The sequence below is a fragment of the Tetrao urogallus genome (genome assembly GCF_951394365.1).
Source record: "Tetrao urogallus genome assembly, chromosome: 8".
Lineage (NCBI taxonomy): Eukaryota > Metazoa > Chordata > Aves > Galliformes > Phasianidae > Tetrao > Tetrao urogallus.
Window position 1 is genome coordinate 24,495,945 of NC_136821.1, and position 12,651 is coordinate 24,508,595.

At 50.2% G+C, this 12,651-nt stretch overlaps 1 protein-coding gene across 2 annotated transcripts in view; it reads left to right on the top strand.

Annotated features, from left to right (window-relative positions):
• NRP2 (neuropilin 2) overlaps positions 1 to 12,651 on the top strand; it is a gene marked incomplete at both ends in the record, with an annotated part of 77,206 nt that overhangs the window by 25,992 nt on the left and 38,563 nt on the right. For both annotated transcript variants that reach the window (XM_079539164.1, XM_079539165.1), the window contains 5 exons: positions 221 to 402; positions 4,506 to 4,736; positions 5,316 to 5,471; positions 7,286 to 7,455; positions 8,509 to 8,664. In XM_079539164.1, the coding sequence (XP_079395290.1) occupies positions 221 to 402; positions 4,506 to 4,736; positions 5,316 to 5,471; positions 7,286 to 7,455; positions 8,509 to 8,664 (895 nt within the window). The remainder of the gene's footprint in view (positions 1 to 220; positions 403 to 4,505; positions 4,737 to 5,315; positions 5,472 to 7,285; positions 7,456 to 8,508; positions 8,665 to 12,651) is intronic.

The window sequence follows — 12,651 nt, forward strand, 5'->3', positions numbered from 1 at the left end:
AAAATAATAATTACGTGAGGTCACAGTAGAGAAAGGGGCAGACAGACAAGAGGGAAAAATGTATGTGTGTGTGTGTAGATGTGAATGACTGAGTCCCAGGAACCTGACTGGAAGGTAGTTCTGTGAAATACTCGGATAAATAAGTGCTTAGCGTCTGTCCCCAGCATGCTGAAGAACCCCTCTGACAGATGGTTTTCATGCCATGTCCCCTGCCTCACAGGTACGACTTCATTGAGATCCGAGATGGAGACAACGAAGCAGCCGACCTGCTGGGCAAGCACTGCGGGAACATTGCACCTCCTACCATCATCTCGTCAGGCTCCTCTCTCTACATCAAGTTCACCTCAGACTATGCGCGGCAAGGGGCCGGCTTCTCCCTGCGCTATGAGATCTACAAGACAGGTCAGTGGCTGAGTCAGTGCCTGCCTGCCGGGCCGTGTGCCGCAGTGATCTTCACGAGGAAATGTTGTTGGTCTCCTTTGCTGTATGGTGTTAGCACATTCATGTTCTTCACAGATAAAGAGCTCTTTTTTTTAGTTTAGCTTATTGGGTTTTTTTTTACATTTAAGCTAGTCATCATCTCACTTCCAATAAGGTAAAGATACCAGAGTGGGAAATGATGGTACCTTTTTGGATCATAGTGTGGCATCAGAAGCAGGATTCCTTGTTATATACTCCCTTGAATTCAAGGACTCATAAATGCTTATCTTTCTTCATGCATGCGTGGAGCTTGTTAGGGCTAAGTGGGGATTGTCTTTGGGTTAGGAGTGTTTGGAGCTCCCCTCCTGTGGAGTTGCGATTGAGGAATGATCAATGGCACTGTGTTTTCTCCTCCTGGAAGCTAGGTTTGTAACTGAGGAGCTCTGGTTTTCAAGGGACTGCTGTCAGCAGAGCTGTCAAGGGTAGAGACGGTGCCTTTCCAGGCGAATATGAGAGGAACTATTCATAATTCCGTTTAATACCAAACTATTATTGAGGAAAGTAAAAGCTGCTCAAAGGCCTTTTAATAGCGTTTCTGTCTAAATATTTGTCTGGATTGTGTGTCTGGGAAGAAGGCGTGAGAGCATAAAACCCACTCAGTGTGTTGTGTGTGCGGGTGAGTGAAGTGTGCCCGCTTACGAAGGGAGCAGGAGCATGTTCTGCATGGAGATGCAGTGCCCACATTTCTGTGGTGGTGCGTTGGAAGAAACACGTACGCAGCTCTCATGTCATTGCATCCAGCAAGAAAAACATGCCCGTGCCTGGTAAAGAATCAGAAGGGAACACAAGACTGCCTCCCCTTTGCAGAGGCTGGTGACTGATCCGCCTCTACAAAGAGGCAGGACCACATGGCAGGCAGGTTCACAGGCACCCCATCTGCTCACACGTGGAGGTGGATGTGGAGACTTTGCTGCTAGCGGTCAGGGATGGGATTCCTCAGTTTTACTGTGGATTGGTGAGGACAGGAAGTGTCTAGAGGTTCTTGTGAATGAGGAAAGTGCCGTTGCTGATGGTTGCCTGGGCTGCATAGGCAGCCACCAATCTGGTCTGGTGCAGCCACTTCAGACCACTGCTTTTTATTAATGGTGAAGACTTAATTGATTCAGCTGGCTCTTGGGATTTGTTGAGGCCGATTGCTAACACAGAAGATGGCAGAGTGCCTGTGTTCAGGTGGGAAGACTGGTGACCCTGCTCAGCATCCCTTGCCACTCCTTCCTGGTACACACACGTACACTCCGAGCCCGAGAGGCTGGGTACGGAGTTGTGCTGGTTCCCAGATCGAGTCTGTGCCCTGCCTCGGAGCACAAAGTGGTGTGAAGTGGTCCAACTGGAAGATGGCAGAGGTGGCCAGTGGGAAGGAATGGGGCAGCAGGCAGGAACTGACTGCCAGTGTTGGGAGATGTTGTCCCCAGGAAGGGGACAAATTCATGGAAAAGGCAATCTTTTCTTCTGGGAGGGGAGAGATGGTGTTGGCTGGAGGCTGGATATGAGTTTGCGTCCCTTATTGGAGATTCCTGCAGAACTGTCAGGCCTGAAGTTGTGCTGTCACTCCTCTAGCCACCATTCTCCCGCTGCAGGCAGCTACCATCTCCAGAGAGAGAAACACTTTTTTCCTGCAACAGCCCATGAAATTTAGCTTGGCAAGGCATATTTCTACATAGGGGACTGGGAGCACCACATTGCCATCCTTGCCCGGCCCTCTCCCTCCCAGGGATCCCTGGAGAAGTGTGCTTCACGCACTGCATGGAAACAAACCTCACCTTTTATTTTCATACATCTTCAGTCTGAGCTGCCAGGGGAGCTTGCAAGGGTGTCACCAGCTTTAAAGGTCACTGGATTGTCATTGTCCACATCAGTAAAAGCAGCATTGCTTCAGCTTCTTTCTTCCTTAAAGGTGACAAAAAATCAACCGAGCATTTATTTCCACACCTTGTGCTGAATTTTCCTTATCACCATGTGAGAGGGGCAATCTGCATACAAACAACTGCATACCAGTCTCTGAGTCCCCTGTTGGGACTCAGTCAGTGGTCTGTGGGCTGACAAAAGAGCCCAGCCTCCCTGCTGCTCACTTTGTGAGTCAGCTTGGCAGGGCTGGCCTGAGCCCTCCTCGCTGGGCATCAAAGTGTGCTCTCAGGCTGGTCCGTGCTGCTGAAGCCAGCAGGGCTCCTGTTTATTATCTGCAGCATTCTTATGAAAAGACAATCATTGTTTGCTGGTATCAGCCAAGCTGTAGACAAAGATGCCAAATCCGATAAGAGCTCCGCATGAGGAAACTTGTTGTCGAATACAATGACATAATTATGTCTCTCTCCTGTCTCGAGGGGACAGTTCCTTACTCCTAACTCTAGGTTTTGTCTTTGATTTTCTCCCTAGCTTGGAGCTTGCATTATTTTGTTTATCTATTTGTCTTTTCAGCTGTTCTGAATGAAGTACACCCTTATCCCCGTTCACGGCATTATGCTGTGATTTGTGTTTGGCCTTATTTTTTGCCTCTGCATTTTACTCCATAGGTTCACACCAGAAAAGCTGGCTGCTTCATTAGGTAGTCAATTAAGAGACTCTCCTGAGTAGCTCTCCAGCTAGGCACTGCATAATGCGGTGCCGGGATCCTGCTATTACTGTGGGCTGCTGGCCTGACTCCTGGAGGTTAATGCTGAATTGAATAACAAGTCTCCCATTAGTCCCAGGAAGGCTCGTGCTGCCTGGAAGAGACGGAGCAGAAGGGTCTGTAGAGGAGAAAGTGGGTGTCCCAGCAAAACCAAAGCTGAAACCTTTGTTAACACCGGGTTGCAGCAGCGGCGGCTGCAAAGCTTTGTAATGTCTCCTTTCCCCTCCAATAGCTCCAGGCTGCAGATTTCTGTTGGCCATTGTCCTGCCTCCACAGAGCAGTGGTTTCAAAGTCACCGTGGTATGAATACGTCACAAATTCCCCTTTCGCTGGCCACCCCGAGGCACCTTGGCTCTCTGAGAGGGGGCACCGAGCTGCGGCGGGGGCCAGTGCAGAGGTCAGCAATAAATAAGAGGCAACATTGTCTGCCCGACTTGCAATGCAAAGGTCTTCCTTAAGGATAGAAATAACTTGCATTTCTGGTGCGGACGGCCAAATCTGTGAGAAAGGGGCTCTGTTCCCCCTCTTGGCAGAGCCCCCTGCCACGGCTCCATCTCCCCCACCCTTGCTGTGGCCATCGAGCACAGCCGTGTGCTGGTGCTGTCCCATCCCTCACAGAGATGCAGGGGCACCGCAGGCTAACTGCTTGCCTCCCCAGGGTTGCCAAGGTTCCCAGCTGACAGTGGAAACATTGGCACCCGCTGGCCCCTCTGGGTCTTTTCGCTGTCTAAATATTTGCATTTCTTGATTTTCTTGAGGAAACTGAGGCATAGATGTTGAGAGAAGTTGCAGGAGACCGGCCCCTGGGGAGAGCTTTCTTGAAACAGATGAAGTCCCCATTACTCTTCTTTTGTTCCTTCCCAGGACAGCTCCCTCACTGAGCAGGGGCTCCTCCATCACACCTGGACAGTGGTGGCCTGTTGCCAGCACAGCTGGGTTGATGATGATGGCAGGTAGCAGGTCACTCTTTCAGGAGCCAGTAGGGGAAGCCCAGCCCAGCTTGGCATGGCCTCCCTTCCCCTGCAGAACTACCACCTTGGTGTGGGGGATGCAGCAGGGACTGATGTGCCAGGTCACAGCCCTGGCTTTGAGTGGCTTTGGATGGGATCACCTTCCTAGTCCTGCTTTCGGAGTAACTGGCAAGGGGATCAGCAGAGGCACATGGGGTATGTATCTATAGCTATCTGAGGGATTTAGATACACTGTTCTCTCCAGCGAGTGCACAAACCTTGTCATTCCAGCCATGGAAAGCTTTGAAAATCACTCTCCATCCTTGCGGGCAAAGTCACACAGCTCTTGGGCCACAGAGAATTTCCAGAATACACAGCCCCTCTAAGCTCAAAATGGGGTTTCCACAGTCTGTCAAGCTGTTGGTATTAAGCTTGTCATTAAGACTGGGTTTTCCCTGCTGTTACAGGCTCTGAGGACTGTTCCAGAAACTTCACTGCCTCGAATGGCACTATTGAGTCTCCGGGTTTCCCTGACAAATATCCACACAACCTGGACTGCGTCTTCACCATCATAGCCAAGCCAAAGACAGAAATCCTCCTCCACTTTGTGCTCTTTGACCTCGAGCATGACCCTCTGCAGGCAGGGGAGGGAGACTGCAAGTATGACTGGCTGGACATCTGGGACGGCATCCCTCAAGGTAAGCCATGGGATGCCACTCCTGCGTCCTCAGCGCCTCTCCATGTCTCACAGAGCTCCAAAACTCTGTGCTCTGTTTCTTAAGATTAAAGGTACCTAACCTTAGAGATGACTGCAGCATCCAGCCTGGCAGTAGGGCACTCTGTGGCTGTCCATGGGAGCAATCTGCTTGCAGAAGGCTGCATGCATTAATCCTGAAACTAAAGCTCTGTTGTAACCACTGATCTAAAAAGTCCCATGGGGCACTCCCACATAGCACTGATCCTCACTAAGAGAAGGGCAAAGGGTTCATGCATGCTGAGAGGATCTCCCTACCCTGGAACCAACACTGTGAAACAGAGCAAATTGGAGCGTTTCCCAGCAATTGCAGAGCAATATTTGCTGCAGTGGATATTTCTGCGCAGCGCACTGTGTGGCACTGGGCCAGTGGATATAAAAAAGTAGCCCATCCCCAAAGCCTGCCTTTCTTTCATCCCAATCTCTCCTGCTAAGGCATCCATGCTGAGTGATGCCAACCTGCTGGTGACCCATGAGGCTGGGGAAAAGGCAGGAGTTAACGCTGTTGCTTTTTCTTTTACAGTTGGCCCTTTGATAGGCAGGTACTGTGGCACTAAGATGCCATCGGACATCCGCTCGACCACCGGCGTGCTGTCACTCACCTTCCACACTGACCTGGCTGTGGCTAAAGATGGTTTCTCTGCTCAGTACTACTTGATCCAACAGGAAGTGCCTGAAAGTAAGTTGGAAATGTCCTGAGCATGTCTTGGGCAGTTGTGTTGTCTGTTTCACCTAAGCGCTTCCTTTGCAAGAGTGAGGTGGGAAGAGTGTGCCTAAAGGGCTCCTTCCCTATTAGCCACAGAGAGAGTAATTATACTGAGTTTGCTGTTTCTCACAGGAATGGGATGTAAGGAAGAGTTACATTCTCTGAATTTTCCTTAAGTTTTCACTTGCTCGTGTCTTCTCCTTACCTTTTGGGATAGAATCCTTTGTGTATATGCTCAGCCCAAACGATTTAGGGTAAGACTTCAGCCCAGTGGGTGCAGCAAAATCATTAAAGTGTTGGGGAAAATCTCTCCAGCTTTCCAAAAATTCACAGCCCCAAACTACAAGGTGAAATTTCATGTCTGTCTAATTAAGAAATGCCTAAAGCGCTAAGAAATTCAAACCAGAATTTGTTTTAGGTCCTTTATTAAGGGAAATAAATCGAGTTGGTGTAAGGAACAAAAGTTGTATGTTCTGAGAGTGAAGAGCTTTTTGATTCTTTGTGAAAACACTTGCAGGCTAGAAGAAATTCAATTACTTTTCCCATTATATTTCTGCAACGGAGCTACAGTTCTCAACTTCTGTTAGCAGCAAACCTGTGATACAACAGAAAAAGCCTTCAGGATACCCGTCAATCCCAGAGAAAGTGAGGAGGTCTCTGACCTAGGCTGAGAGCCCAATGATGGACAGCAGGGCTATGCAGGGCTGGGGGAGATGGGTTACAGCCTCTTGCTCCACAGCTCAGCTAAGGGTCCCTCTGCCGAGGCTGTGAGAGTTACAGATATGCACAAGCTCTTCACTGCTACATATTTCCACAGTCTGTTGATTTGTTCTTTAATCCCCTTTCTATCCCATTCTTTAAAAGGTCTGGGAAATAAAGCATTGGTGACACACAAGGCTTGAGAAATCAAGCACAAGAACTATTAAAGGGCTAGGCTTGTTTTGATTCACACTGGTGTAAACTGAAACTCTAATAATACGACTGAGATCTTAACTTGGCTCATCATTTCCACCCGGGGTTGACTTGGCCGCATTAAAAACACAAACAGTTTGGTCAAGCCCCACAGCAGTGGTGAGCTGTTTTCACTGTTATTGTTTTTACAGGACAACTACCATAAAATATATGAGATGTGCAGTAAGATTGGGCTAATTGCGACCTTTAAAAGTCTTAGAAGTGAGGAAACCCAAATAAAAGCATGCCAGAGTCTTTCATGTTTATGGCTGGTTAATCCCCACAGGACTGATATCACAAATAACGCAAGCACACATCCACAAACACACCCATACACTCACATGCACACAGAACCTTTAGGCCTGCCTGTGCCAGGCTTTGATGTTGCTGCTGGCAGCACAGCAGTGAGCATCCTCCTGTTTTCCTTGCCCACATTCCTTGCCTTGTCAGTGCCTAGTTTTCACCTCCAACCTTCAAGAAGATGGGAGACTTCATGGCAAGGGAACATGGGACATCCTGATCCAAGGAGACAAGGAGTTGGAGGGAAGAGACAGAACAGTGCATTAAAACTGCAGCGGTGGAGAAAGGGGAGAAGGGCAGAAAGACCTGGACAGTGTTGATTATCAGAAGGCCATTCAGACATAAAGCTGCCCCACTTTTAATTTCACAGTGCCATCTGTGAGCACACACAACACACAAGATTGTACAGATCTGCTCATCTTTCCAGGCAGACAGCTTTGCTCAGGGTTAGATGTAAAAGATAGCTTAGGGCTGCCTTCCACTAGGGAGTGAAATACAGACACTGTAAGCTATCTATGTGTGTGTCCCTGCTTCAGACTTCCAGTGCAATGTGCCTCTGGGGATGGAGTCTGGAAGGATCTCCAACATGCAGATCAGTGCCTCCTCCACCTACTCAGATGGGCGATGGACGCCCCAGCAGAGCCGGCTCAACAGCGATGACAACGGCTGGACCCCCAATGTAGACAGCAACAAAGAGTACCTCCAGGTTTGTATGCTTTCCACTCCCCTCGCCTTGTTCCCCACTAAATGGAGCATCACGCTGTTAAACTGACCCTTGACCATAAGGCTTGTTGAATTTTTTATTGCCTCTGTGGCTCATGGGGAGCAAGCAGCGGGGGAGCTGGAGTGCCTCCATGAAATGAGATAGGCTGGCTCTCCCATTAACGTGCTTGCATAAGGCTGACTTGACCCATTGTCCCTCTCCCACCCCTCTCCTTCCTGCCCAAAGTGCTGATGGACTTTCCAGCATACTGACAGAAATTGAGAGACCTCTGCCACTTACAAGGGCCACTGACTGCAACTGGCCTGAGGACCAATGTCTCCAGGAGACGTGTGGAAAAACAGCTAGAATAATATTTATCTCATCAGTGATGCAAGGAGCATGAGTGGGCTGCAAGTCAGGTAGGGGGCTGTCAGAGCCAAGGCTTTCCCTAGGACCTAGTTAGATCTGCAGTTTCTGTCCACACACAGGGTTTCTGGCTGTGTCACATTGCCATGAGACGTTGCTTGCTAAAGGGCACTAGGAACGGAAGATGGTGAATGTCATTGCCTCCAGCAGACATCTCATTCTTCATTCATGGCTGTGCTACCAAGCCAGCTCTGTTGACCTTTCTCAACCCACACTGTGAAAAAAAGAATAAAAAGGAAAACCAGAAACTCTAGCACTTGCTAATTGGACACCCTGCTTTTATTTTACATGGAAGAAGTCAGTCCTTGTCCTGTTTAATGGACCTGAGCCTGCAGTTTCTGTGCAGATCCTATTGCTTGGTCTAAGGCAGGAAGGTGGCTTTGTGATGGGCACATCAAGACCAGTTACACTTGTCCCATTGTTCTGCTGCAGGCATCCTGCTGAACTCAGCCTGGGGGAGTTACGCCTGTGGAGATGAGTACTTACCTTCCCCTGTGCTTCCCCATGTAGAGGGAGACAGACTGAATTTGAACGTTTTAATGTTTGGGAAAGTAAGTGAGGAACTAACTAGCCAGCCTGGGCTCTCAGCTGCTCACCACTCTGTCTCTTGTCCCTTTTTCCCTTGTAAAGGTGGACCTCCACTTCCTGACTGTGCTCACAGCCATTGCTACACAGGGTGCCATCTCCAGAGAAACCCAGAACGGGTACTATGTCCGTACTTACAAGCTGGAGGTCAGCACCAACGGGGAGGACTGGATGATGTACCGACATGGTAAAAACCATAAGGTAAAGGCCTTTTTGTCTCTTTTATGTGTGCCCTGGTGGGTCTTGCAGCCAATGGGAGGGAAGAGAACAGAGTGATTTTACAGACCTACAGTGTTTAATCTGTGAGCGACCCTTTTTCTGATGAGGGCTAAAAGACTGATGATGCCTTGAGCAGAGCAGAAATAGTCCTTTCTCCGCTGCACAGCAATGAGGAAACATGATTCCTTGGAAAACCTGGCTGCTGTTGCATCTTTCGTAGTGGTGAGAGTATGTTCTTCGACTGCAAATGAAGGAGAAAATGCTTTAACAGCCTGTGTTTTGCCATACAAGATTCATTGAGCTTTTATGGCTATAGCCCCGTCTGCATGCTGGGTTAACAATCACAAAACCACATGAAACTGTAGTTCAGGAGTTATTGAGGCTTGGAAATGAAAGGGCGCAAATCCTTAGAGGGGATCGCACCATCCCAGAGAACAAAATGAACAATAAATAATGAGGAGCGATTCAGGCTGCCAGAGCTGTGGGATCTGTGCTAGCAGGCGCGGTTGGCAGTGGTGCATCAAACCCCAGGAGCTGGTGCATGCTCTCACCGTGTTCGTGGGAGGCACATGCAGATGGGAGCAAGGTAGGGTATAAATACGGGTTCCTGGCCCTTTGAGGGCCTGCGGATGGTGCTGCACGGCAAGGTGATTCTGAGACAGGCAAAGCAGGAACTGACAATCTGGTTTTGTACGGGGAGAGCCAGCCAGGCTTAGGGTAGCTGTGGTGCTGGCTGCTTCTGCTCTGTCACTTGCCTTGGTCATCTGGTTGTCCTCTGGTTAAGGGCATCTTGGAAAAGTTCTCCCTGCTTTTCTTCAGACCCCCCCCACTGGCGCTGCTGCCAGTGCTCAGGTCCTCCCCACTGCTGTGCCGTGATCTGATTGAAATGGGGCCTGCCTGCCTCCCCCCACATGCACGTCCTAGCAGTTTCTGCTTCCTCAGCATTTCTGTTAAATTAGCTGTCCCCTCCCTTTACTGGCACAGGCGCTGTTGGCATGAACTGCAGTAGCCCGCCTTGTCCAGGATTCCTTCAGACATTTCCTTCCCTTCCGGGCCATGTGATTTTCCCTTCCTCACAAGTGGTTCAAATTTGCTCTTCATCCCACAGCAAGTCCGCACCGTGAGAGGCCCCTAGCAAGGCCTCATACCTGCAATATTTGGAGCCTTTCAGCTCCTCATGTGCCAGGGAGCTGGTGTTCCTGCTATTTTAGAGGTACGGAGATGGGGACACAGGGCAGCACAGCCCCTTCTGAGCTCCCACCTCAGACTGCCTGTCTGTCATGGTCATGGAACACCAGCTGCCCTGCAGGCCCTGGGCTGCAGCTGATGGCAGAGCTCTCGCTGTGCTGCACAGCCTGCTTTCCCCAGGGCCACTTGGTGCAGCAGTGCTTTCTGTGAGCCGGGGGCTTATCTCCCTGCTCTGGGCAGGCCACTGGGGAGTCTGAGGTCTTGCTGGGACTATCTCTGCAGGCTGATTTCCCATCCTTGCCATCCCAGACCCCTCGTCCTTAGCCAGGGTGGAGCAGGGCCCCACTGGGCTTGCCTACATCAGCCTGGCTGGTGCCAGCCCAGAGCATCCCCATCGCCATGAGCATTACCACCCTACTGACACTTGGACTTCAAGCCCTATCAGCTCTTTTCTGCCCTACTTTCTCTCTTCATTAAAAAAAAGAAAGAGAAAGAGAAAAAGTTAAACCTTTCCTTTTTTACTCCTTTATTCCAGTCTCACCACTTTCCCACATTCTGGCCTCAATTTAGCAGGCACCTCCCCAGGCTGGAAGACAAGTAATTGCTTTCAGTGGCTCGCCTACCCCTTGCATCAGAACATCGTGCTCTCCCTCCCTCTGTCCTCAAGAGCGACCCTGGCAGCTGAGCCATGGCAGGCCAGGGGCAGCTCCTCACTCACAGCCTGGCTGGGGGGCTCTGGTCCATGCTAATCTCAGCTGTTCCTGTGCTGGGGAAGCTCTCAGCCTCTGCGCTCAGCTTGCAGGTATCACCCTGCGTCAGTACAGTGCTCTGCTCACTGCGGGCTGCAACGGTGGAGTGAGCCATGCCAAAGAGATTTGTCAAGTCTGCCGCAGCTTGATTTGGTGCCATGAGGAGCAAGGAGGGGAGGGGCAGACAGACGGGGGACTCTGTTCCTCTCTGTGCATGCATACACACACACAGATAGATAGATATATATATACACGTGTATAGATAAGTATATATATGTATATGCAGATGCACGCACATACATATGGGGTATATCAAACACTGCTCTGAACTTCTGTTCCATGTGTGGGCCAAAAACAATGCATTGCTGTACTGTGGGCAGGTCAGCTGACATTTACATCTTTATCAGGGAGCTAAAGCAGGAGAAAGCTGGCAAGCACAAGAGCGGTGGAAGGAGGAGGAGGATTCTCTCTGCAGAGGACAGAGAGCTCTGACCTCCTCCCCTTCGTTCCCACTTCCCCTCCTGGCAGGTCTGGGAGGAGAGCAAGGATGGGCTGTGTCCCTGTGGAACATGATGGCTCACCTTTGAGTCCACAGCCGCTGGCAGTCGTGGCAAGGGAAACTGGAGAGGCAGGATGAAGCGGCGGAAAACGAGATTAATATGCAATCTGAGCAGAGGGGCTGGCTGGGCTGTTTCCTTGCAGAGCACTGAGTGCTGGGAGGCGGTGAAGCTGCAGCCAGCGGGAGGGGAGCAGCAAGTCTTCCTGGCACCCTGTATTCGGGCCAGGCTTCCCCACTGTCCCTCAGAGCTGAGCCCAGCACACTGCAGTTATCCTCCTGTCCAGGGGATGATGCTCTGTCCTTCCAGGATATGGGACCAAAGGTGTAGAGCTGCTTTCTTATAGGTCCCCTGAGTGTCAACGGAGAGGAGATGGGCAGGAAAGCAGCCACCACATACTGCTGTCACACTTTCCCCTTACTCCCCTCCAGAGCATCCCCATGGGACAAGTCTAAACAACCATGACTCCAGAAAAGCTGCACTGGCTTTTTTCTCCTTTGTGCATCCTGCAGTGAGCTACTTAGCCTGAAAACCTGGTTCTCTTTGTGCCACTACCCGCAGTGCTCCTGCTTGTCACCTCTCTCTGGGTGTCTGGGCACAGACATGAAGGGGGAACCAGGCACCCTGTAAATGTGCCCAAGCCTGCAGGGCCAGGGCTGCTGTTTCTGTGTGCAAGCAGTGGTGTCAGCACGGGTCCCTCTCAGTGTCACCCAGCGGTCAGTGGCCCCTGAGGTTATCTTCCAGGCACTGGCCCTGCAGCTTGTGCCAAGATCTTATCTGGCCATTTGCAAATATCTTTCAAAAACAACTCCTTCTTTAACCCAAGAAAGGAAAAGAGTACCTGGCAGGATTTGCCCTTTTGTTTTTGACCGTTTTCTTCAGGCAGATGCAGTGGTGAGGATTTTATTGGAAAACAACATGCTCATCCATTCTGATCCACTTCCTTCATTGCAGGGTTTCAGGTTCCAGTCTCCGTGTGGTCTGAGCTTCCCCACATTTGTAATTGCAGATTTCAGCTCTCAGGGATCGTGTAGTGGGGGGCCGAGATAGGTGCTATCACTGCCTCCATTTCCCTATGTGTGAATGGGAAGAAGGCAACTGAAGCATTTGCTTTGAGACTCTAAGTCAATAGATGAGGAGTGGCAGAAAGATCCAGCTGATGTGCGTTTTCAATTTCCTACTTGTTTTGACAGCTTTATGCTTGTTATCAGTGAACCTTCCTGGGTGGTATTTCAGATGAGGCAGGAAGGAAGGTTAAATCACTGCGTACAGCTTCAGCAGTACCTCAGCTGCACATGGAGCCAGGGACATTAGAGGTGTTCGGTGCTGGTAGAGGATAGTGAGGATAAATCTTTGGAGACCCTCATGCTTTCTCTTAGGAGCAGTCCTTCGCCCTTTTAGTTCATAATGAGGTCTCCTGTGTTTATTCATCTGAGGAGGAAGAGAAAAGCTTTCAGGCCCTGGCTTCTTTTTTG